Consider the following 26,352-nt stretch of genomic DNA (forward strand, 5'->3'; position numbering starts at 1 on the left):
CTATGGGAAGGCTTTATGCACATTTAATCATACATACTACAAATTCACAATTGTGATGTTAACACATGCAGTTCCCAAATATGAGCAATCATTTTTACAATAAAAATAGGCACAAAACACTTAAATATTTGGTATTGTTCTGATATTTTTTGCTTTGTTTTCTGACAAGCATATTTATTTACATATTTAATACAATACTTTCTATAATGCTGATTATATAACAAGAGCAGGAAAAAAATACAGATGAAAGCATGATTTCCCAGATTCATTAACATACAAAATTACAAATTTGTTTTTTCTTTTCCTTATTTATTTATTTATTTATTTTAGACACGCTGTCACCCAGGCTGGCAAAATCTTGGCTCACTGAAACCTCCACCTCTTGGCTCAAGTAATTCTCTGCCTCAGCCTCCTGAGTAGCACTATCTCCAGCTAATTTTTGTATTTTTTTGTAGAGATGGAACCCTATGTTGAAAACACTGGTCTCGAACTCCTAAGCTCAAACGATCCTTCCAATTTGGCCTCCCAAAGTGCTGAGATTACAGGTGTGAGCCACTGCACCTCACCTAAAGTACAGAATTTCTTCTTTAGTGTCAATTATCTGAAACTGATGTAACTGCATATTATGCCAACAACATCCCCATAATCAGTAATACACAGATGTTCCTTCCTGTTTGTTCCCTCTGGCTTATATTCAATTGACATTTATTGAAACAGGTATTACCTCCTGACTGGCATCATGCCCAGAACTATTCTCTGATAAGAAATTATGTGTAAGCTTGAAATTAAAGTTTGTTCACATTTGCTGCAGCCTTGAGGTTTCACTCTTACATTAACCTTGTGGTATAATGAGCTAGTCCTTCTCACTGCCAACTTCAGATGTTCACTTCATTTATGATTTCTCTCCTTTGTGTGTTTTCTGATGTAGAATGAGGCTGAATTTGCGGAAGAAGGTTTTCCAACATTCAGTGCATTCGTAAGGTTTCTCACCTATATGCGTTCTTTGATGTATAATAAGATGTGACTTCTGGGCAAAAGATTTCTGACATTTGCTGCATTCATGGGGTTTCTCTCCTGTATGTGTTTTCTGATGTAAAACCAGGCTAAACTTGATGGGAAAAGTTTTCCCACATTCACTGCATCCATAGGATTTCTCTCCTGTATGGATTCTCTGATGAGTAGTGAGACTAAACTTACGAGAGAAAGTCTTCCCGCACTCAAGGCATTTGTAAGGCTTCTCTCCTGAGTGAATTCTCTGATGGATCAGGAGATAGGACTTCCGGCTGAAGGCTTTGTGACATTCTCCACATTCATAAGGTTTCTCTCCAGTGTGAGACTGCTGATGAATATTCAGGTGTGACTTTTGGCTGAAAGTCTTCTGACACTGACTGCATTCATAGGGTTTTTCCCCTGTATGAGTTCTTTGGTGTAGGATGAGACTAAACTTGATGGAGAACATTTTCCCACATTCGTTGCATCCATAGGGTTTCTATCCCATATGAGTTCTCCAGTGAGTATTGAGGAATGACTTTACACTAAAGCCTTTTCCACATTCACTGCAGTGATATGGTTTCTCTCCTGTGTGAGTTCTCTGATGTCTACTGAGCTCAGATCTCTGGATGAAGGCTTTCCCACATTCATTACACCCATACGATTTTTCCCTGGTATGGATTTTTTGATGTAAAATGAGGTTAAACCTAAGGGGGAATGTTTTCCCGCACTCATCACAACCATAGGGTTTCTCTTCTGTGTGAGCTCTCTGATGGATCATGAGCTGTGACTTACTGCTGAAGCTTTTCTGACATTTGCTGCATCCATAGGGTTTCTCTCCAGTATGAGTTCTTTGATGGAAAGTGAGTTTTGACTTATCACTAAAACCTTTTTGACATGTATGACACTCAAAGCATTTCTCTCCTGTGTCAGTTCGTTGATGTTTATTAAGGCATGACTTATCAGTAAAAGCTTTCCCACATTTATTGCACTCATAAGGTTTCTCTCCTGTATGGGTTCTCTCGTGTAAAATGAGATAGGACTTCCAGCTGAAGGCTGTCTGACATCTACTGCATCCATAGGGCTTCTCTCCTCTTTGTGTTCTTTGATGCTTAAAGAGGTCCAACTTCTGGGAAAAGGCTTTCCCACAGTCATTGCAGTCATACTGTTTCTCTCGTTTTTGAGTTTTCCAGTGTTTTATGAGCTGTGACTTATGACTGAAAGCCTTTACATGTTCATCATATTCACTGTATTTCTCTTCAGCATGAATTTTCTCATGCTTAGGATAAAGAAATACTTTATCATATCCATTACATTCACCTTCATTTCTTCCATAGCTTCTGTTTTGAATAAAGTACTCTAGATTAGGATTCAGGTGTTTCCCAAGTATAAAAGGGGTATGAAGGTTTGAGCTCAGATGAGATGTTATGTTGCCAAATGTATGATATTTGTGGTGTCTGTCCATAGTTTCAAGGCTGCTTTGGTTTTCTCGGTGCCATTCTGTGTGATCATTGACTTGCCAGGCATCTTCTAGAAAGGAGACCAATTAATCCACTGTGATCATGTAATAAAAGGAGTAGAAGCTCACAGCAAGGGCCAAGGAGAGAAGAGGAAGTGAAACTGTGGGTAGAGAATGAAAGTCTGAGATATTTATAAATGGAAGAAGAAAAAACAGAAGAAACTATGAGAGGTATGAAACACATACAAAATGAAGATAAGGGAGGAAAATTTAGGAATACTTGAAAATAGGGCTATGACTATGAATTAGGGGGATGAAGACAGGGAAAAGCAAGTAAACTAAAGATGCCAGGGAGAAAGATTAACCAGGAAAGCAAGTTCTGAGATGAGCCAGAGAGGGATTTGATCAGAGTACCTAAAAGAAGAACATGGATTCTTTTAAAAGCCAAGCAAAAGTGTTCTAATATGGAGCGACTAAAAAGTGGAGGCAGTATTAAGGTATGTGAGGAGCTTATGTCAGCTGTTCTTAGTCACATTCACAACTTTAAGAACTTCAAAAACATTTCTCCAAACAGCATTTCAGAGATGCCCCCCTATTTCTGTTCAACTGGGATATTACTTTAAGTTCTCCTATAGGACTGGTTTTTCACTTACCTGGACAAACCTGACTGTGGATTTCTTCCTCTAGTATCCATGGTTTTCCTTGCTCCAACCAGAATAATGCATCTGCTTTGGTAACTTGATAGCCTAGAAAAGTATCAAGGAAAATTATAAAGGACACATGAATGCAAATACCAGGGCTACAAGACTTCTGAAAAATGATGAAGATTTCTTTTTTTATTTTTTGAGATGGAGTCTCACTCTGTCACCAGGCTGGAGTGAAGTGGTGTGATCTTAGCTCACTGCAACCTCTACCTCCCGGGTTCAAGTGATTCTCCTGCCTCAGCCTCCCAAGTAGCTGGGACTACAGGTGTGAGCCACCACACCCAGCTAATATTTGTATTTTTAGTACAGATGGGGTTTCACCATGTTGGCCAGGATGGTCTCGATCTCTTAACCTCAAGATCCACCCCCCCTTGGCCTCCCAAAGTACTGGGATTATAGGCATGAGCCACCATGCCTGGCCGAAGATTACATTTAAGGGGTTAAATAATTTGCATCTGGGCCAAGTAAAGGCCTTAACGTCCATTGGAAATGAGAGAAAAACACTCTGTTAGAGGCCAGAAAAGTACTAAAAATCTATGATGTATTAAACTGAAGTCTAAAAAAAGTAAAGTATTTGTGAGGCCCCACCCTTTTTAATTACTCAGAAAGGAAGGGCAATTGATTGCCTACACTACCCAGAAAAACTGTGCTTACCCAGTGATACCAGGTTGCTATAATTTTCCAACATCACATCTTGGTACAGATTCTTCTGAACAGGGTCCAGTAGCTGCCATTCTTCCCAGGTGAAACCCACAGCTACATCCCTGAATGACAGTGAGCCCTGTAATAGAACATTCCTACTCAATTCTAAAGGATTACCATTGTGTAATGCTATGAACATAAATGATAATTTCTTATAATACATTTTCCCAGAGTAAGTTGTTTGGCTGCCTTCCATGTAACTAGTTTTGCCTTATAATATATAGGAAAAATGTTTTAGTTAAAATATCCTATTTTGGTGCTTCCATTCATTCACTGATTCACATATTTAATCATTCACTCACAAAAGAGAAACAGAACCTCCTTACATCCTTTAATAAAATATTTAATCTGCAACAGCAGTCCCCAACTTTTTTGGCACCAGGGACTCGTTTTGTGGAAGACAATTTTTCCACATACTGGGGCAAGGGGATAGTTTTGGAATTATTCAAGTGAATTACATTAATTGTGTACTTTATTTCTATTATTATTACATTGTAATATATAATGAAATAATTATACAACTCACCATAATGTAGAATCAGTGGTAGTGCTGAGCTTGTTTTCCTGCAACTAGATGGTTCCAGCTGGGGGTGATGGGAGACAGTGACAGATCATCAGACATTAGAGTCTCATAAGGAGCGTGCAACCTAGATCCCTCGCATGTGCAGTTCATAACAGGGTTTGCACTCCTAGAAGAATCAAATGCTGCCTCTGATCTGACAGGAAGGGGAGCTTAGGCAGTTATGTGTATGATAGGGAGTGGCTGTAAATACAGATAAAGCTTGCTCACTGACCTGGTCCACATCCTAACAGGCCATGGACCAGTGGCAGGGGTTGGGAAGCCCTGTTCTAGAGAATCATTGAGCCTGAGGGTGGGCAAGGGACACTCAACTAAAATTCACTCAAATTCACATTTAGATATGTCAATGCTGATACAGGAAACCATAAGAATACACAAAAACGTTTCAAGATTGATTATTTTAAAGATGGTGAAAAAGGATTACGAGGGAACTTTCAGGTTTTGCACTATAAAATTCTATATTGTTTGAAAGTTTGACACTGCAAATTTTTTTTTTAATTCATTCAAGTTGGAGAAGTATTATAATGATGATGATTTTGTTTAGAGACAGGGTATTGCTCTGTTACCCAGGCTGGAAGGCAGTGGCATGATCACAGCTCACTGCAGCCTTGACCTCCTAGGCTCAAGCAATCCTCCCACCTCAGCCTCGTGAGTAGCTGGAACTACAGGTGTGTGCCACTGTGCTCAGCTAACTTTCGTATTTTTTTGTAGAGACAGGGTCTTACTATGTTGCCCAGGCTGGTCTCAAACTCCTGGGCTCAAGTGATCTTCCCACCTCAGCCTCCTAAAGTGCTGGGATTACAAGTGTGAGCCACCATCGCCCAGCTCACATTGTGAATATTTTAAGCTTCATTTATATAATTGGAATTTTAAAAAAATAAGTAGATAAGTATTGGCTTTGAACAGAGAGCTAACACTGCATTCTTGGGTGTGAAGAGATTATGAAGGGAAACTCTAAGACTCTGTCAGCATAACTTGGAACTGTTTACTAATCAATGTAAATAGGAGTTTCTCTACCTCAGCACTACAGGTTGAGCATCCCTGCTTCAAAATTCTGAAACCTATAATGCTCCAAAATCTGAAATTCTTTTTAGGGCTGAGGTGATGCACAAAGGTCATGCTCGAAGGAAATGCTTACCAGGACATTTCAAATGTTGGATTTTCAGATTAGGGATGCTCAACTAGTACGTATAAGTAAGTAAGTAAGTAAGCAAGCATTCTGAAAAAAAAAAAAATCTAAAATCTGAAACACTTCCAGTCCCAAGCATTTCTGACAGGGGATGCTCAATCTGCATTTGTTGGAGGCCGAGAAAATGGGGGTTGTGACCAACCCAGTATACCACTGGAGGCTATATGAGCAAACAGAAAACTGTTCTCATGAAAGCAGGATGTTGGAAAACTGACAAATTGCATCTGCCACCAGAAGGAGTGCCAAGGGCAGTCACACCCCACGCAGAGTGTTCCTTGTGGTTTGTAGGGAGCCAAAGGCCCATGGGACATGATCAACTCAGCATTCCACTGGAAGCTACATGATCAAACAGCAAACTGTTTATCACAAATGCAGGATATGGGCAAACTCACGACTGTGCCTGCTGACAGAAAGTTTGCTGGTGGCTATCATTCCCTGGCGCTGAGGTTATCTACTGGGACATCTAGAGCCTGTTGTTTGAGGAATGCAGTCTTGCAAGCCTACTCTGGACCAACCAACTGACCCCTTCTTCCACACCCCTTCTCACTATCCCTTTTGCCTAATAAATACACAGGGCTGTGTAAAGCTCAGAGCCCTTGTCCACTAGAGGCAAGGTGCTCCCTGACCCCTTCTTCCAAATATACTCTTTTGTCTCGTCTTTTATTCCCGCATTTGCCCCACTTTGTTCAGCCCACCAGGGATCGTGGCAGGTTACATAGTGGCCCCCCCAAACAGTGACAGAATCAGGTGCTCCACAGTGGTTATCTATAGGAACATCTGAAGCCTGTTGAATAAAGAAAGTAATTATGTGTACCTCTAATGAATCAAAGCAGCTGACCAACCGTTACCTCTCTCTCCCTATTGATTCTACCTAATAAATATGAAGGGCTGTAGAAGCTGAGGGCTGTCTTTGCTCACTAGAAGCAAGGAGTCCCCTGACCCCTTCTTTTAAAATGTATCTTTTTGTCTTTGTCTTCGCTTCTGCATTCGTCCCATTTCGTTCAATCCCATAGGAACAGACTGTAACAGGCATTGACATTTTGGTTTGGAGAATTCTTTATTTTGGGGCACTGTAGTGTAATTGTAGGATGCTTAGCAGCATTCTTAGCCTCTATCCACTAGCTCCAATTAGCACACCCTCCTTTCCCAGGTGTGACAATCAAAAATTTCTCCAGACATTGCCAAATGTCACCTGGGGTCAAAAAATGAAAACCACTGATAAAAAAAAAAAGCAGAATATTGAGGACTCTTTGTGGAAGACCATATGATGGTCATAGAATCCATCCATCTTAAAAATCTCTACATTTTATCCCTGAATAAAAACAGACCCCCAGGAGGCTGTGGACTTTGGCTACACTGTTCTGGGTCCCTGAAGCACTCTGATCACTGAGTTTGGTTTTGGTATTACACCACTGGCTTATCTTTGGGGGCACTAACTTCTATATGATCTATATCATGACCCATGAAAGAAATTTCTTCTTCTTTAAGTGACATGAAATATTCACTTTTCTAGAGGAGCTTTCTCCTCAGGGAAAAGGAAACGATTTCTTATTGTGTCCATGCGGTAGACTGCATTTCCCAAAGATGACCACAATAATATCTCACATTCCAAAGAAAACCTTCTGCTAAACCTTGCCACTCCCACACGAAGAGATGGAGCCTATTCCCTTCCCCCTTGAACCTAGCTAGTCTTGGTGATTTGCTTGTACCTGCAGAATGCAACAGAGGTGACACAACATAACTTCCGAGGCTAAGGCAGAAAAGCATGGGGGAAAGAAAGAGAGATCAGACTATTACTGCGTCTATGTAGAAAAAGGAAGACAAAAGAAACTCCATTTTGATCTGTACTAAGAGAAATTCTTCTGCCTTGAGATGCTGTTAATCTGTAACCCTAGCCCCAACACTATGCTTGCAGAAACATGTGCTGTATTGACTCAAGGTTTAATGGACTTAGGGCTGTGCAGGATGTGCCTTGGTAAAAATGTGTTTGCAGGCAGTATGCTTGGTAAAAGTCATGGCCATTCTCCAGTCTCGAGTACCCAGGGACACAGTGCACTGCAGAAAGCCACAGGGATCTCTGCCCAAGAAAGCCTGTGTATTGTCCAAGGTTTCTCTCCACTGAGACAGCCTGAGATATGGCCTCATGGGTAGAGAAAGACCAGACTGTCCCCCAGCCCGACACCCATAAAGGGTCTGTGCTGAGGAGGATTAGTGAAAGAGGAAGATCTCTTTGCAGTTGAGATAAGAGGAAGGTATCTGTCTCCTGCTCATCCCTGGGAACGGAATGTCTCAGTGTAAAACCTGATCGTACATTCTATTTACTGAGATAGGAGAAAACTGCCTTATGCCTGGAGGTGAGACATGCTGGTGGCAATACTGTCTTTACTTCACTGAGATGTTTGTGTAAAGTCAAAGATAAATCTGGCCTATGTGCATATCAAGGCACAGCACCTTTCCTTAAACTTATTTACAACACAGAGTCCTTTGCTCACGTTTTCCTGCTGACCCTCTTCCCACCATTACCCTATAGTCCTCCCACATCCCCCTCACTGAGATAGTAGAGATAGTAATCAATAAATACTGAGGGAACTCAGAGACCAGTGTTGGTGTGGGTCCTCCGTATGTTGAGTGCCGGTTCCCTGGGCCCACTTTTCTTCCTCAATAGTTTGTCTCTGTGTCTTATTTCTTTTCTCAGTCTCTCGTCTCCACCTCGTGAGAAATACCCACAGGTGTGGAGGGGCAGGCCTCCTTCATCTGGCGCCCAACGTGGGGCACGAACCCATGACCTTGAGATTAAGAGTCTCATGCTCTACTGACTGAGCTAGCCGCAGAATGCAACAGAGGTGACACAACATAACTTCTGAGGCTAAGGCAGAAAAGGCCCTGTGGCCGCATCTTGGCTGTCTCAGAGCCAGCATCATGCTGTGATAAGCCCATCCATGTCACACGTGGAGGTCACACACAGGTGCTCTGGCTGGCAGCCTCTTTGAGCCTAGTTTTCAAGTAATCCCAGCCTGGCACACAGATACAGAGAGGAAGAAGCCTTCAGATGATTCCAGTCCCCAAACTTCTGAGTCTTCCAGTTGAGATTCAAGACATCACGGTGTGAAGACAAGCTGTGCAGTAAAGGATTAACAGAGCGAGTCTGGGTTACCCAGAAACTGAACGTTCCAAAGAAAGGCTCAGCCCTTCCCTATACCTGGGAGGTAACTTCTAAACCAAGCTTGTCCAACCTGCGGACCATGGGGTGCACATGGCCCAGGAGGGCTTTGTTTTGTTGTTGGTGGTGGTGGTGCACACGGCCCAGGAGGGCTTTGTTTTGTTGTTGTTGTTGTTGTTGTTGTTGTTGTTGTTGTTTGAGATGGAGTTTCACTCTGTTGCCCAGGCTGGAGTGCAGGGGCACAATCTCAGCTCACTGCAACCTCCAACTCTCAAGTTCAAGTGATTCTCCCACATTCAAGCAATTCTCCTACTTCAGCCTCTCAAGTAGCTGAGATTACAGGCATGTGCCACCATGCCCAGATAATTTTTTGTATTTTTAGTAGAGATAGGGTTTCACCATATTGGCAAGCCTGGTCTGGAACTACTGACCTCAAGTGATCTGCCCACTTCAGCCTCCCAAAATGCTGGGATTACAGGCGTAAGCCACTGTGCCTGGCCTCCAGGAGGGCTTTGAATGCAAAACAAATTTGTAAACTTTCTTAAAACATTATGAGATTTTTTGAGTTTTTTTTCTTTTTTCTTTAAGCTCATCAGCTATTGTTAGTGTTAGAATATTTTATGTGTGGCCCAAGACAATTCTTCTTCCAGTGTGGCCCAGGGAAGCCAAAAGACTGGACACTCCTACTCTAAGCCGTTGGAATATATTGTCTGATGAGGGTCTTTGTTTACTGGGAGCCTTGGGTCACACAAGATCGTCAACGCTAACAATGTATGATGGAAGCCTTGGGCCACACTGTAGTTATGGTGGCCTCTGAAAGGGCTGAAGAATAAGGTCAGCCACTCGTGCTCAGCCTCACCCATATAACTAAAGCCAAATAAAAACCCTGGACACCCAGGCTCAAGTGGGCTTCCTGGACTGGCAATACATCATGCCTGTTGTCACACATCATGGCTAGGACAATCAAACATTGTCCATGTGACTCCACAGAGAGAGGAAAACTCAAAGCTTCTGCACAGCATCTCCCAAACCCTGCCCTACACACCTTTCTCTGTTTCTGATTTTAACTATATCCAGTCTATGTAATAAAATAAAATCATGAATATGACAGTTTTGCTGAGCTCTGTGTTATTCTAGCAAATTATTGAACCTGAGGAACCCCAGATCTTGTGATCCCCAGAACACACAAGCCATCACCATGTCTCACTTCCTGACTCAGTGAATCCATGCAGATCATAAAAATAAATTCACATCTCTAGGTCTTGGGCTGGCTTGCTATATAGCAACAGATTACTTGGAATAGGGAAACAGTCATAACAACATTTTAGTCCATGATGGGTTGCACACACAATGGTGGTCCCTTAAGATTATAATGGAGCTGCCAACAAACATATGAAAAAAAGCTTATCATCACTGGTCATTAGAGAAATGCAAATCAAAACCACAATGAGATACCATCTCATGCCAGTTAGAATGGCAATCATCAAAAAGTCAGGAAACAACAGATGCTGGAGAGGATGTGGAGAAATAGGAGCACTTTAACACTGTTGGTAGGAGTGTAAATTAGTTCAACCATTTGGAAGACAGTGTAGCAATTCCTCAAGGATCTAGAACTAGAAATACCATTTGACCCAGCAATCCCATTACTGGGTATATATCCAAAGGATTACGAATCTTTCTACTATAAAGACTCATGCACACATATGTTTATTGCAGCACTGTTCACAATAGCAAAGACTTGGAACCAACCCAAATGCCCATCAATGATAGACTGGATAAAGAAAATGTGGCACATATACACCATGGAATACTATGCAGCCATAAAAAAGGATGAGTTCATGTCCTTTGCAGGGACATGGATGAAGCTGGAAACCATCACTCTCAGCAAACTAACACAGGAACAGAAAACCAAACAGCACATGTTCTTACTCATAAGTGGCAGTTGAACAGTGAGAACATATGGACAAAGGGAGGGGAACATCACACACCGGGGCCTGTTGGGGGTTGTGGGGCTAGGGAAGGGATAGCATTAGGAGAAATACCTAATGTTGGTGATGGGTTGATGGGTGCAGCAAAACACCATGGCACATGTATACCTATGTAACAAAACTGCACGTTCTGCACATGTACCCCAGAACTTAAAGTATATATATATAAAAAAAAGATTATAATGGAGCTGAAAAATTCCTGCCATCTAGAGACGTGGTAGCCATCTCAAGGTAGTAGCATGCGTTACTCAGTTGTCAGTGATGATGCTGGTGTAGACAAACCTACTGCTCTTCCAGTCATATAAAATACAACACATACAATATGGATAGTATGTAATTCTTGTTAATGATATACATGACTATGTTACTGGTGTGGGGGAAAGAAAGATAGATCAGACTGCTACTGTGTCTATGTAGAAAGAAGTAGACATAAGAAACTCCATTTTGTTCTGTACTAAGAAAAATTCTTCTGCCTTGAGATGCTGTTAATCTGTAACCCTGGCCCCAACCCTGTGCTCGCAGAAACATGTGCTGTGTTGACTCAAGGTCTAATGGATTTAGGGCTGTGCAGGCTGTGCTTTGTTAAAAAGTGTTTGCAGGCAGTATGCTTGGTAAAAGTCATCACCATTCTCCATTCTCAAGTACCCAGGGACACAATGCATTGCAGAAGGCCACAAGGACCTCTGCCCAACCTGAGATATGGCCTCATGGGAAGGGAAAGACCTGACTATCCCCCAACACAACACCCATAAAGAGTCTGTGCCGAGGAAGATTAGTAAAAGAGGAAGGCCTCTTTGCAGTTAAGATAAGAAGAGGGCATCTGTCTCCTGCTCATCCCTGGGAATGGAATGTCTCAGTTTAAAACCCAATTGTACATTCTATTTACTGAGATAGGAGAAAACTGCCTTATGCCTGGAGGTGAGACATGCTGCAGCAATACTGCTCTATACTACACTGAGATGCTTGTGTAAAGTCAAACATAAATCTGGCCTACATGCACATCAAGGCACAGCACCTTTCCTTATTTATGACACAGAGAACTTTGTTCACATATTTTCCTGCTGACCCTGTCCCCACCATTACCCTATAGTCCTGCCACATCCCCCTCACCGAGATGGTAGAGATGGTGATCAATGAATACTGAGGAAACTCAGAGACCAGTGCTGGCACGAGTCCTTCGTATGCTGAGTGCTGGTCCCCTGGGCCCACTGTTCTTTCTCTATACTTTGTCCGTGTGTCTTATTTCTTTTCTCAGTCTCTCATCCCACCGGATGAGAAATACCCACAGGTGTGGAGGGGCTGGCCCCCTTCATAAGGTTGTTGAGATTTATCTATGTTGGTGCATACATCTATGATTTGTTCTTTTATTATTGTTCAGTAGCATCCCAGGGTATGATTACACTGCAATTTGCTTATACATTCATCTACTGATGGACACTTGGACTGTTTCCTGTTCAGGGTATTATGCATAAAGGTGCTAAGAACATTCTTGTGAGTCTTTGTGAGGACATATAATTTCATTACTGTTGTATAAGTATCCAGGAGTGGAATTCCTGAGTCATAAGATTCTTGCTTTTATTTTGCAATTCTCCTAAGGAGTCATATAGTTCTGTAAAGCTTTTCACTCTTCACAGATTTGATATTTTAAGAAACATGGTATGTTTCTGAAATGGAGTTTGCATTTTGGGGCATTTTCTATAGATGTATCATGAAGGACACGTGAAAACTCTGTTATAAATATAAACACTCCACTGCATGCAGGAATTTCCTTCTCATTCTTCCAATGGAATTGTCTTAATTTAGGTTGGATCAGAATTAGAATTTACATTATGATGACTATGTAAATAATATTTATAGGTCAGTCAGGTAGTATCCTGTGATTACTTTTCTTGCACAACTTTTTTTTTCTTTTTTCTTTTTTTCCTCATGAAGGGGTTGCCAAGGCTGTGTAGTGCAGTGGCTATTGATAGGTGCGATCATAGCTCACTGCAGCCTGGAACTCCTGGGCTCAAGCGATCTTCCTGCCTTGGTCTCCCCAGTAGCTGGGACTACACGTGTGCGCCATCGCGCCCGGGCTTGCACAAATTTTCATTCTCCCAGAGTCGTCTTATTTATTCCTTCCAGAATTTTAGGCACTTGGTTCTCCGAAAGCCCCGACGTTAAGATTGACTCCACCTCCAGCAGAAGGAAGGCCCTTCTTCTCTCTTAAGGAAAATTCCCGCCTCCCGCATTGGATTCCTTTTCCGGTTGGCTGGTGGCTGCTCTCTTTACCTGCACTGGGCAGTGACCGTGTCCCTCAAATGTAAATGAGGTTCCAGGGGTCGCTGTTTTTTCACTTTCCGTTGACGGGGTGAACAATATCCTCGTACCTCAATTGCTTCTCCACACCCTTTTGGTCCTCAAAAATCTTCCTCTTGCCCTCCACATGTAGCTAGATGCGTTTTCGCGGTATATGACTCAGGGTGCGATTGCTCTTTTTCCTCTGTGGAGAAAGCGTTTTCACTTGTACGGACACCTAAGTGTTAAGATGGCCGCGCCCATTGTGTCATTCCCGTCATTCTTTGTGCAAAGCGGATGACTTTTCTCCCCAGCCCGCTAAGGTGCACGTAGCCCATACCATGTTTCTCTTGGCTAAGCTCGACCCTCTGAAAATAAATGAAACTTGGGCGCAGGACTTAGGTGCCAAAATATGGAGTTCTTCACCGTCCCGCGCTATCCCTGAATACTTGGGCAGAAAAGGCCCACTTTACCTTCCGTACGTGCAGGATTCAAAGATGGCTGCCTCCAGTATCCGTGACGAAAGGACGCGAACTTACTACCTCCCAGTCGTCCGTGCTCCGTACACCTGCAACTTCAGACCTTCCTCGGCCGCCGTAGGCCGGCTTGGAGGCTGGGCGAGGGCCCGGAAGTGGAAGAATTCGGGAAAGTGCAGGCTCTGGGAAGTCTCGGTGGGTTCCCCGCAAAATCAGGTCTGTGTGTGGGTCTGTCTGTCAGGATGAGGGGAGGAGGGTGTCTGTGGGCGTCCGTTTAGTGCGGAGCCGTGGAGTTTGTGGGGGAAGCGGGAGCAAGTGGGAGTCGTGGTATTGGGGTTGGGGCGTCTCCGGAGTCAGCCCTGAGGGATCCCAGTGGTCGGTGGTCAGAGTCTGTCCAGAGCAACACTTGGAAGTCCGTGATCAGGGTTTGGTGCCTTTGCGGGTCACTCTGTAGGGCTCGGTGATTGAGGACTGGAGTGAGGAGTGGTTTTTGTCAAGGAAAACGGTGTCTGCTTCGGATTCGGGGTTTTATTTTTTATTTTTGAGACAGGGTCTCTGTCCCACAGGCTTGAGTGCAGTGGCGCAATCGTGGCTCACTGCAGCCTCCATCTCCCGGGGCTCAGGTGATTTTCCCACCTCAGCTTTCCCGAGTAGCTGGGACTACAGGTGAGCGCCACCATGCTATCTATCTATCTATCTATCTATCTATCTATCTATCTATCTATCTGTCTGTCTATCTAATTTATCTATCTAATCTGTTTATTGCAGAGACGGGGGTCTCACATGTTGCCCAGGCTGGTCTCCAACTCCTGGCCTCAAAGGATCCTCTCACCTTGGCCTCCCAAAGTGCTGGGATTACGGGCGTGAGCCTTCGCTCCAGGCTGTAATCAGGATTTAATATGCGACTCAGTGAGGAGGAGCCCGGGTTCATGTGAACCTAGGTGTGTGGTCCAGGTTTTTGGATTAATCTAAGGGGGTGTGACCATGTTAGGGAGGTCTAGATGTGACAGTCATGGAGACGCTTGTGAAGGCTGAAGCCTTGGCAGCCAGGCCATCCTGATTGGTGTGTGTGTTCAGGTCCAACGGTACATTCCCTCTCAGTCCCTTTTAAGTTTCTCTGCAAGGACTGGTTTACAAATCTCATTTGACTTCTCACATCTCTCCTTTCTCTCATCCTGGTAAATAGGAAAGCTCTGGGGAAGATCAAAGATTAATCAAATCTAAAATGGTAAGGTGGCCTGGCGCGGTGGCTCACGCCTATATTCCCAGCATTTGGGAGGCCAAAGTGGGCGAATTGCTCGAGCCCAGAAGTTAGAGATCAGCCTGAACAACATAGCCTGTCTCTCCAAAAAATACAAATATTAACTGAGTGTAGTAACACACGCCTGTAGTCCCAGCTACTCGGGAGGCTGAGGTGGGACGATCACGTGACCCCGGGAGGTCTAGGCTGCAGTGAACTATGATTGAGCACTGCACTCCAGCCTGCGCAACAGAGTGAGACCCTGTCTCAAAAAAAAAAAAAAGAAAAAAAGAAAAGAAAAGGAGAAAAGAAAAAGGAAAAAACAAAACGAAGAAAATGATAAGGTTTCTATTAAAGATTTTCGTTCTTCTTCCTCAGGTTTACTATGTGAATGTGTGTATACACGTAAATATTTTCTTTCAGGTTCTGACACAAGTAAAACATCTCTCTTATCCCAAAATGTGTTCCCCAGTAATGACTTTTGATAAGATTTTTGTATATTTCAATTTCAGTTTTCTATGCTTGATTTTCACAATGCAGATAAGCAGCTGAAACATTGGTATAATTTGCCTTATTTAATTTTACATTATGAACGTTCTTATAGTAAACATATCATCCATGTTTTTGTTTAAAAAAATTTTTTTAAGATTTCTGTAATAGTATACCATCAAGAGGCAAAACTGCACCACTGTGACTTGAATCACTAAGTGTATGGATATATTTAGATAGAATTTTAAGACTTAAAAAGTTCACTTATCACTTTTAAGAATGGGTTACAATTCTATGTTTACCCAAACATGTTTCTCCCTGACCCTCATCAGCACCTTAGTTTTTAATTTTTTTGCAATTGTAAATGGTGTGTTTTTAATTTTGACCTTTCTGTTCTCTTCTAATCTACTCTTACATAGAAGAGCAATTCGTTTAGAAAATATTTACATTGTTTTTGGTCACCTTACTGAACAAGCTTCCCTGTTCTCCAGGTTACAAAAACTTTAAAACATATAACATGATTTAAAGAACTTTACAATTGAATACCTGTTTGCCTACCACCTGGATTTTATCATCATTTTATTGTGTTTCTTTTATTACATATCTATCTATATATCATCCTTCTACTCATCATTAATCCATCTTTTTTTCTTTTTATAGAGATGGCATCTCACTATGTTGCCCAGGCTGATCTTGAACTCCTGACCTCAAGTGATCCTCTCTCCTTGGCCTCGTAAAGTGCTGGGATTCCAGGTGTGAGCCACTTCACCCGGCCACATTTATCCATCTTGTAAAATATTGCTTTGTTTTTTGGTGCATTTCAAAGTAAGTTGCAGACATTCATACATTTGCCCCTGAATATTTCAGTAGGTTTATCATAATTAAGTTCTACTGACAGCTTTTCCTAATTACAGGTCTATTAGTCCCATACTGTATAATTCAGTGGCTTTTACTATGTGTGGCCATCACCAAAGTCAATTTTAGAACATTTTCATCACTTAAAAAGAATCCCCGTACCCTTTTGTTACCACTCCCTATGCCCTACCACTAAGTAATCTCTAATCTACTTTCTGTCTCTATAGATTTGCTTATTTTGACCTTTCTGTTTTCTTCTAATTTACTCTTATTTCGTTTCATGTAAATGCTACAATATAATATGTGATCTTTTGTGACTGGTTTCTTTCACATAGCACAATTTTTTTTTTTTTTTTGAGACAGAGTCTTACTCTGTCACCCAGGCTGGAATGCAGTGGCATGATCTCAGCTCACTGCAACCACCACCTCCCAAGTTCAAGTGATTCTCCTGCCTCAGCCTCCCAAGTAGCTGAGATTACAGGTGCCTGCCACCATGCATGGCTAATTTTTGTATTTTTGGTAGAGACGGGGTTTTGACACGTTGGCCAGGCTGGTCTCAAACTCCTGACCTCAGCTGATCCGCCCACCTCAGCCTCCCAAAGTGCTGGGATTACAGGCGTGAGCCACTGCACCTGGCCAACATAGTATAATGTTTTCAAGGTTTGTCTGTGTCGTAGCATGTATCTGTACTTCATTCTTTTTTATGCCAGAATAGTATTTCATGGTATGGATATGGCATCTTGTATTTATCCTTTCATCAGTTGATGGACTTTTGGGTTATTTCCCCTTTTTGGCTATTATAAATAATGTGCTATAAACATTTGTGTGTAAGCTTTTATTGTTTTTATTTCTCTTATATATAAGCCTAGAAATGGAGTTGTTGGGTCATATGGTATATTTAGCCATTTGAGGGACTACCAGACTTTTCCAAAGTGGCTGCACCATTTAACATTTCCGCCAGCCATATTTGAGGGTGTCCATTGCCACCATATACCTACCAACACTTGTTATTTTTAGTTTTTTATTACAGGCATTCTAGTGGGTGTTAGGTGGTTTCTCATGGTTTTGATTTGCGTTTCTCTGGAGACTTATGTTGAGCCACTTTTCATGTACTTATGATATACATAACTGAGGTACATGTATTTTTACTAAATATGGAATTGTTAGTATTTTTAATAGCTAGATAGCTCCATTTCTGGATGTGTGTACTTCTAATCAGCCAATTAATCCTGTTAATAGACCTAAATCCTTTACATCAACTTTGCATGCATGTGTCGCTATTTCCTTTACAAAAATTTCCAAGGTGGATTTTTGGGTTCTAGTAATATCTCAAATGAAAGTATTCAATGCAAAGTGTTATTTCCAAAATTGTTTAGTCACTTAATACTGAGAAAAAAGTATGTCTATTTTGGAATGCTTGCAACTTTTAGATATAAAATCATCAATCTGACTAAAAACTTATTTTTTATATGTGTTCTATTGAATCTATAAAACTGTCACTCTTGCTTAGTCATATAATTTATTTCCTCTTCTCTAATATTGATTATTTATACTTGATTCTTTATCAAACTAATTGGGTAGCCTTTCCAGAATAGTTAAAATAGTGATAATCATCCTGTTCATCTTTGATATTGCTCTTGACTTTAGAGAATGTACTTTTATAGTTTCATAGAACTTTTTTTTCTTCATTCCTAGAACTTTTGTAGGATGTATTTACTTTTTTAAAATGAGGTAAAATTCACAAGACATAAAATTAATCATTTTAAAGTCAACAATGCAATCGTTCTTAGTACAGTCACAGTGTTGTACAACCACCACTTGCAGTCACTTCACATTCTCCCCTCCAGTAGACCCTGGCAACCAACCATGTGCTTTCTGTCTCTTTTTGTAGAGTGCCCGATTCTGTCGCTGTTTGGGGCGCCAGTTGTAACTGACCATGATTCCTGGTAGACTGAACAAAGGGGGGCAAACGAGGGAATAAAAGACAAAAACAAAAGAGTATATTTGGAAGAAGGGGTCAGGGGGCACCTTGCCTCTAGTGGATAAGGGCTCTGAGCTTTACACAGCTCTCCGTATTTATTAGGCAAAAGAGATAGAGAGAAGGGGGGGTGATTGTCGAGTAATTGTCAGTTGGCCTTTTGGTTCACAGCAGGCTTGTGAGATTGCATTCCTTGAGCAATAGCCTCTAGATGTCCCCATAGATAGCCTCAAGGAGCCCAGCGCCAGGGAATGGTGGCCCTCAGCAAACCTGGGGCAGGTACAGAAGCGAGTTTGCCCACATTCTGTACTCATGATAAACAGTTTGCTGTTTGATCATGTAGCGTCCAGTGGAATGCTGAGTTGGTCACGATCCCTTTGGCCTTTTCGGCTCCCAACATCTTTTTTTTTTTTTTTTTATTTTGAGACAGAGTTTCACTCTTGTTGCCCTGGCTAGAGTGCAATGGCTTGATCTCAGCTCACCGCAGCCTCTGCCTCCCGGGTTCAAGCAATTCTCCTGCCTCTGCTAGGATTACAGGCATGCGCCACCATGCCTGGCTAATTTTGTATTTTTTGTAGAGACCGGGTTTCTCCATGTTGGTCGGGCTAGTCTCGAACTCCCGATCGCAGGTGATCCGCCCGCCTTGGCCTCCCAAAGTCCTGGGATTACAGGCGTGAGCCACCGCACCTGGCCAGTGTGCTGTCTGTATGCATTTACCTAATCTGGGTATTTTATGTAAATGAAATCATATAACGTGACATTTAGTGTCTGACATTTTCTTTTTTTTTGAGACAGGGTCTCACTCTATTGCCCAGGCTGGAGCACATTGGCGCACTCTTGGCTCACTGCAAACTCTGCCTCCTGGGCTCAAGCAATTCTCATACCTCAGCCACCCTAACAGCTGGGATTATAGGCACGCACCACCATGCCTGGCTAATTTTTGAACTTTTTGTAGAGATGGGGTTTCCTCATGTTGCCCTGGCTGGTCAAGAGTTTATCTTGAGCTCAAAGCAATCCTCCTGCCTTGGCCTCCCAAAGTGCTAGGATTACAGGTGTGAGCCACCACGCCTGAGTGTCTGACATTTTCACTTAGCATAATGTTTTTGTGGTTGTGGATTGTGTACTGGGCTACTCCTTTAATGATTAGCCAGGGCATCTATAAACCTGCCTTACCGTTCACTTCCTGCTTGCACTGAACCTGTAGACATCAGCCAGAAGGAACGTTTTAGAGTCTTCTTAGGTCTTTTCTCAGCCAACATCCTCCCCTGTGCATGCGTGTGGCTTTATATATTCCTCAGTCTATACGAGTGCTTTTGAATGGTATAATTTCCTCAAGACACTTTCCTCCTACCTTTTTCTCACAACCTTTCCTCTGTGACTCAAGTGTAATCTTTTGCCCCAGGCAGCTGAAGGTTGTTGTTCTGCTTCACAAAGTGTTTGAGAAATGCCCATTACTTTTCCTCCCTGAGTGAATTCCAAAACAGGAAGGGGCCTGTTGCATAGGTCCTTCAGGTAGTTAGAATAGACAACAAACAATTTTTTTATTTTTATTTTTGAGACAGGGTCTCACTCTGTCACCTAGGCTGGAGTACAGTGACGAGATCATGGCTCACCGCGGACTCAAACTCCTGGGCTCAAGTGATCCTCCCACCTCAGCCTCCCAAAGTGCTGGGATTACGGGCATGAGCCACTCCACTCAGCTAAACAAAATTATTTGTGAATAAAGTCTATTCTGTCCCCTCCAGGGCCTGAATCCAGGTTCCCACATTGGGAATGTTGGCCGCAATCTTTAAGACCATCACTGAGCTGGGGAGGGGGTGGAGCAAAGACAGGTAAAAATGGCACAGAACTTTCCTACTATTTTTAAGTCACCATTTTGTTGTTGTTGTTCTTGTTTGTTTTGTTTCTTTGAGATGGAGTCTAGCTTTGTCACCCAGACTGGAGTGCAGTGGTGTGATCTCAGCTCACTGCAACCTCCACCTGCCAGGTTCAAATGATTCTCCTGCCTCAGCCTCTTGAGTAGCTGGGACTACAGACATGTGCCACCACACCTGGCTACTTTTTGTAGTTTTAGTGGAGATGGGGTTTCACCATGTTGGCCAGGCTGGTCTTGAACTTCTGGCCTCAAGTGATCCTCTGGCCTCAGCCTCCCAAAGTGCTGGGATTATAGGCAAGCATGAGCCACCATGCCTGGCCAGTCACCTTTTTTTTGACTCAACATTTGCTCTGTTGTTGTAAACCTTAGACTATTTTTCAGAGTTCTGACCAAGTTTTTGTTTTTTGATTGTTTTTACTTAATTTTTTGATAGTTTTTTTACTTGAGTTTTTGATATTTCGATAGAGGGACGGACCCTTGGACCTACCTACTCTGCCATTTTTACTCAATGAGATTTTCCTCCACAGTATATATGCTTTTGTTTTTTTTGTTGTTGGTACTTTTAAAAAAGAAATAAACTGATGCAAGTGCACCTTCAGTGATATCCTCCAATCCACCCCCTTTCCTCTCCTCCATCCCTAGAGATAACTATTCCCTTGAACTAATTTCATATAATGCATGTTTTATTAAATGTGTACATATCCAAAAATAATACATAGTCTTATTTTATGTTTTTTAATTTTTTAAATATACTTTTCTTTGTTGTTTCTTTCATATGATGATGATTTGTGAACACGTCCTGTTTGGTAATGATGCTTTAGAATTTATGGAAATTTTCTTTATGGCTTCCTATACATACATGAGTTTTCAGGAAATATACTCCTCCAGGGAAAGGACTTAGCCACTGGAGCAAACAGGCGTGATTACATTCTCCAGAAAGCTCATAAGGGTCAAAAATGAAGTAGAAGCTCTTCACCTATTCCTGGGAAAGGGGCTGTGGAAGCTCATGGGAAAGGAAGCCTTGCTGTTTGAAATACACACCCTGGATGTCACTGAAATGTTGCATCCACCGCCTCCTGCCCAGGAATGTTAGATAATTTGGGTTCTGCACCTTTCCACTAGTGGCGTTCTAAGAAGAAAAGTGTGAAACATCTCTTGCCACAATTATGTGCTTCTGAGATTGCAGAGGGAAGGGGAGCATTTGCAGCTGTGGGTTAAAGGATGAGTCAGTGCAGCCCCTGTGGGTTTGGAGCATGCAGGAGGGCCACCGGGAGCTTGTCACAATGATTCCACCCAGGTGGAAGGAAAGCTCAGGGTGACTCCATCCAGTTGATGCTTTCACCATGTGAGTCTCTTACTTGAGTTTTAGAATTGGGCATAAAAAAAGCCTCTGGGGCCGCCACTCTTTGACCTGCTGCTTTCAGGCCAGGGGTGTAGCGTGCAGTTTTTCCATTTGTCTTTGTGCCTGTGTCACTGTTGGCAGTGCTGATTTCAGAAGGTCAGATTATATGTCTATGACAGTGGCCATCTTCCATGATGAATGAAACTCCCTCAAGGTAGTAGCAAAGAGAGCTAAGATGTATGATGATGGTATGCAGTCCAAAGGAATTCAGCAGAGGCTAAGGTCATGTTCTTGGAGACAGGCTGTGTGGGTTCAGATTCTACTTCTGCTTTTGGACAATATAGTCAAATCTGTAAGCCTTAGGTCAATGTTGGAATGGGAAATAATGATTGATACTTTATAAGGATGTAACGCAGAAGGTAGTAATGAGAATTCAAATACAACAACCCCTCTGCTTGGCTTAGTACATTTGTCTTCAAACTGAGGCATGACTACATGTGAGGCATATGATGACTTTTGACCAGGCATGTGGACACACCTGGTTTTAAAGAAATAAATATCCAATTCGTCACCTTCTCAGTCCTTTTTCTAAAACCTGATCTAAGAAGTTTCTTGGTGTTGCAGCATCATGTTGGTGCTGGTTCTCCTTTCCCATCTCCCCTCTCACAGTCACCTCACTTCCATTTCACAGAAGAAAGCCAGTTTGTAAATGTATTGGCCATACCTGTAGAATTTTATGTTTTGTTGCTCCAGGATTTGTTGTGCCCCAGGGTGGGTTAAAACTTCTGGGGCCCCAAATAAAGGGACAGTTAGAGATGGCCTTGCATTAAGGTGAGAACACAGCAGCAGTGACAGCACCTGGGCCTGCAGGGAATGTACACTCAAATCAATTTACTCTTCAGCCCACAGGTCCTGACTCCAGGAGCAAGACACTTCAAGTGAGGTGAGGAGGAGGTTCCAGGACCTGGATACCATCCTTTGCAGGGATGTAATTCACCAGAGACCAAGATTTCTAGCCAGAAATTGAGGGCAGCTCAAGGAGAGACTACAGACACAGCATCCTACTTACTGGCTATTTCCCAGTAACAGAAGAAAATGATCAAGTCCCAGGTGACTTTTTGTTTGTTTTAGTCTTTCCTTCATCACATGATTGATTTCTGGAAGACTTTAAAAGTCAGTTGAATTAAGTCAAAAAGTATAATTTGGTAAACTAGGATTTGTGCATCAGTAAATTTAGATTCTAATTTCAACATCTAGGCAAAGTAGGATCAGGACTATATTGTTTACATGTGGTATCACAGAAAGATATTTGGTCTTTGTCTGGCATAGAGCTCCTAAAACCCTTGGAATTTCCTAAATGATAAGGGTCTTTTTTTTTTTGAGACAGGGTCTCACTTTGTCACCCAGGCTGGAGTGCAGTGGTGCAATCTTGGCTCACTGCAGCCTCGGCCTCCTGGGCTCAAGCGATCATCCCATCTCAGCCTCCTAACTAGCTGGGAGTGTGTGCCACCAGGCCCAGCTAACTTTTTGTATTTTTTTGTAGAGATGGGGTTTCACCATGTTGCACAGGCTGGTCTCTAACTCCCGAGCTGAAGCAATCTGTCTCCCTTGGCCTCCCAAAGTTCTGGGACTACAGCTGTGAGCCACTATGCCTGGTCCTCTTTTTTTGTAGTGAAACTACTCTCAGTGGACCCCTAGGTAGCTTCAGTATGGAGGCTGGTTGCCAGAAATAACAAGCCTTGATTAGAAGCTTGGAACTTTCAGTACTACCTCTAATCTCCAGGGAGCAGAGAGAGGCTGGAGATTGAGTTCAGTCACCAGTGGCCAATGATTTATTCAACCATGCCTGTGTAACATAAAAACCCCTAAACAGCAGGGTTTGGAGAGCTGGGTTGGTAAACACATTGAGGTGCTGGGAGGTTGGTGTGTGCAGAGAGAGCATGGAAATTTATGCCCATATGCCACCATACTGTGCCCTGTGCAGCTTTTCCATTGGGTTATTCCTGGGTTGTAAATAAACCAGTAATAGTAAAGTGCTTTCCTGAGCTCTGTGAATTGTTCCAGTAGATTATTGAACCTCAAGGTGGGTTGCAGAAATCCCCACATTTGTAGCCAAGGGACAAAAGTCTTTGTAACCTGGGGACCTCACACTTGTGACTGGTGTCTGAAGTGAGGTTGGTCTTGTGGGATTGAAACCTTAACCTATGGGTCTTCCAGGAGTTGGTGTCAGAATTGAATCTAATCGTTGGACACCTATTGGGTGTTAGAGAACTGGAGAATTGGTTGATGTGAGCAAAAACCCACACATTTGGTGTCAGAAATGTGAGTAAAAACAGCACAATGGAATTCACACAAAATGACTAATGTTGGAACCTAATGTGTGACCGGAGCATCCTGTGGGTTATAGTAGCTGTCACCTTCTGTCTAATGTCTCTGACTATCATCACATCCAGAGAGTCCTTGGTCACAGGATATGCACTGACTCTCAGGAGAAAGCAGACCAGTTCCCGAGAGGTGTCACTATTAAATGCACTTAGGTCCCAGGACAGTTTTTGGATGGTTCTTCCTAGAGGTGGTGTGACAGATGGTGTCTTTTTTCTTTTTTTTTTTTTTTTTTTGAGATAGAGTCTCACTCGGTCATCCAGATTGGAGTGCAGTAGTGCAATCTTGGCCTACCACAACCTCTGCCTCCCAGGCTGAAGTGATTCTCCTGCCTCAGCCTCCCAAGTAGCTGAGATTACAGGCATGCACTACGACTGCCCGGCTAATTTTTGTATTTTTAGTAGAGACAGGGTTTCACCATGTTGGTCAGGCTGGTCTTGAACTCCTGACCTCAAATGATCCTCCCACCTCGGCCTCCCAAAGTGTTGAGATTACAGGCATGAGCCACCACGCCTGGCCCCGAATATAAATGCCATAAGCACAGCCTTCTCATACATGCCAAAGCACAGGTCCTCAGAGACCTTTTTGGGAAGAGGCCAAAGGAACTCAGAGGACACAGTTCAGGGGTCCAAGGCAAGGTTACCCAAGGACCCAGCCTTATGGCTGGTAGGGTCAATCCAGGAATAAAACCTGAAAGGCTGAGGAAAATGGAAAGATTGCACGACTTTCTTTTTTTTATTCTTTTTCTAAATTTTTTTTTCATTTTTCTTCTTTTTCTTTTCTTTTGAGTTTCACATTGTCACCCAGGCTGGAATGCAGTGGTGTGAACATGGCTCACTGCAGCCTCGATCTCCTGGGCTCAAGAGATCCTCCTGCTTCAGCCCCTCAAGTAGCTAGGCATGTGCCACCACATCCAGCTGATGGTTGTATTTTTTGTAGAGATGGGGTTTTGCCATGTTGCCCAGGCTGGGACTGCATGACTTTCTAAGGTTCTCTGTATGAACAGGTGGCTGACTTACTGTTTGAGACAGGATTGGCAGTAGGGAGTTGAAAGTACTGTTGTCTGGTAAGGGAATGGGTTGTTGGGATCCAGAGGGTTTGCTTTACAACATCCCCGTATCTAAGATAGTGCATGCTCTTTTTCCATGTTCAAAGCCAGTTCTTACACCCTCATCCTTTAATACCTTAAAAAAAATAAGTATATAAATGTACATGGATATATATATATATAAAAATATATACACCTATATATATAAACCTATACAGCATATATATATATATATATATATATATATATATATATATATATATGCAATATGCTGTATAGGTTTATAGTCTGGGAGCAACAGGCTATACCGTAGAGCCTGGGCATGTAGTAGGCTGTATCATCTAGGTTTAAGTAAGTGCACTCTGTGATGGATGAACAACAGAATTGCCTAATGATGCATTTCTCAGAATGTATCCTTGTTATTAAACGACACATGAATAAATAAATATACATGTATACATGTTTGCGTATATTTGTATGTATGTATATATATGTATATATATATTTACAGACGTATCTGTCTTAGCCCTTAGATCTTTGGATAGTACCTTTCCATTATTGTATTTTCTCTTTCACAAACTAAATTGGTACATGCTAGACCTTACTTATCCTCTGTATTTATTAATCTTGTCTTTTGTATATTGCATCATTCTGTCCTTTTGTTGCATTTTTGGTAGTTTTTTCAGATCTACTTACCAGTTCATTGACTATCTCTTCAGTTATGCTGCTTACACGCCTGATAACATAAATATAAATACTTCAAAACCCATATGTGTGTGTATGGTTTTTGAATAGTATTTTGTATTTTCTTTTTTATTATTTATTTATTTATTTATTTATTTATTTATTTATTTATTTTGAGATGGAGTCTCGCTCTGTCACTCAGGCTGGAGTACAGTGGCATGATCTTGGCTCACTGCAACCTTTGCCTCCTTGGTTCAAGTGATTCTCCTGCCTCAGTCTCCCGAGTAGCTGGGATTACAGGCATGCACCACCATGCCTGGCTAATTTTTGTATTTTTAGTAAAGATGGGGATTTCACCACGTTGGGCAAGCTGGTCTCGAACTCCTGACCTCAGGTGATCTGCCCGCCTAGGCCTCCCAAAGTGCTGGGATTACAGGCGTGAGCCACCATGCCTGGCCTATTTATTTATTTTGTAAGCCAGTCACATTTAGCAGTAGGGGGTAATAATACTTAATTGTCTCTTGTTCTTTGGACATGTTTTGGAAAGAGTCTTTTATTCCTCCTAACATATAAAATATACTTATTTATTATGTAATATCTTGTAGTGTTTGGGGTTTCTTCCTGGTTGATTCTGGTAGTGCACATGAAGATTCATTGAAGATTCATGATGAATAAAGAAGTATGCTTTATTCATCCTGATATTGCTAAAATATATTTAGTGCCTGGCAAATAGATGCTTAAAAAAAAAAAAGAGGATTAGCAAGAGGATTAAATGATTGGTTCTTATAGAAACTTCTGATTTGTTAAATGATAGATAATTACACAATAACAGAATATTTTGCTAGAGATAGATTTTGAATATAGATAGATTTTGGAGATGGATTTTGCCTCTATGACAATGTATTTTTTTTAAAATCACAGCACCTAGATACA

General features: G+C 42.1%; 3 protein-coding genes across 8 annotated transcripts in view; 1 reads left to right on the forward strand and 2 right to left on the reverse strand.

The window, feature by feature from the left end:
• LOC129528667 (zinc finger protein 613-like) lies at positions 1–13,662 on the reverse strand. 2 transcript variants are annotated; one of them, XM_055370343.1, is made up of 5 exons: positions 13,523–13,662; positions 4,382–4,439; positions 3,808–3,934; positions 3,103–3,195; positions 1–2,520 (listed from the first exon to the last, which is right to left on the reverse strand). In XM_055370343.1, the coding sequence occupies exons 2-5, from the start codon at positions 4,382–4,384 to the stop codon at positions 1,490–1,492; spliced, it is 1,254 nt and encodes a 417-aa protein (XP_055226318.1). In that variant the 5' UTR covers positions 4,385–4,439; positions 13,523–13,662; the 3' UTR covers positions 1–1,489. The 2 variants fall into 2 exon arrangements, with proteins under 2 accessions (XP_055226318.1, XP_055226317.1); XM_055370342.2 differs by lacking the exon at positions 13,523–13,662 and adding an exon at positions 11,883–13,256 and having other exon boundaries at positions 131–2,520.
• Positions 893–1,487, reverse strand: LOC129528668 (zinc finger protein 300). The gene has a single exon (XM_055370346.1). The coding sequence runs from the start codon at positions 1,457–1,459 to the stop codon at positions 893–895; it is 567 nt and encodes a 188-aa protein (XP_055226321.1). The 5' UTR covers positions 1,460–1,487.
• LOC101138219 (zinc finger protein 613) overlaps positions 12,707–26,352 on the forward strand; it is a 20,263-nt gene continuing 6,617 nt past the window's right edge. The window contains exons 1-4 of one of the 5 annotated variants that reach the window (XM_055370314.2): positions 13,514–13,741; positions 14,092–14,191; positions 15,915–16,079; positions 22,208–22,415. In XM_055370314.2, coding sequence (XP_055226289.1) covers positions 22,401–22,415 — 15 coding nt within the window. In that variant the 5' untranslated portion in view covers positions 13,514–13,741; positions 14,092–14,191; positions 15,915–16,079; positions 22,208–22,400. Of the gene's footprint in view, positions 13,742–14,091; positions 14,192–15,914; positions 16,080–22,207; positions 22,416–22,472; positions 23,628–26,352 lie in introns of those variants that run through there. The other 4 variants (XM_063701876.1, XM_031003851.3, XM_055370315.2 and 1 more) reach the window with 4 other exon arrangements.

This window comes from Gorilla gorilla, chromosome 20 (genome assembly GCF_029281585.2).
Source record: "Gorilla gorilla gorilla isolate KB3781 chromosome 20, NHGRI_mGorGor1-v2.1_pri, whole genome shotgun sequence".
Classification (NCBI taxonomy): domain Eukaryota; kingdom Metazoa; phylum Chordata; class Mammalia; order Primates; family Hominidae; genus Gorilla; species Gorilla gorilla.

Bases quoted from the DNA above. Each gene is read 5' to 3' on its own strand.
- LOC129528668 (XM_055370346.1), bottom strand. From the start codon at position 1,459: ATGTTCTCCATCAAGTTTAGTCTCATCCTACACCAAAGAACTCATACA.
- LOC129528667 (XM_055370343.1), bottom strand. The intron at 3,196-3,807 runs GTAAGCACAGTT...ATACTTTTCTAG, and splicing joins TAGCAACCTGGTATCACTGG to GCTATCAAGTTACCAAAGCA. The intron at 2,521-3,102 runs GTAAGTGAAAAA...TCTCCTTTCTAG, and splicing joins CCACAGTCAGGTTTGTCCAG to AAGATGCCTGGCAAGTCAAT.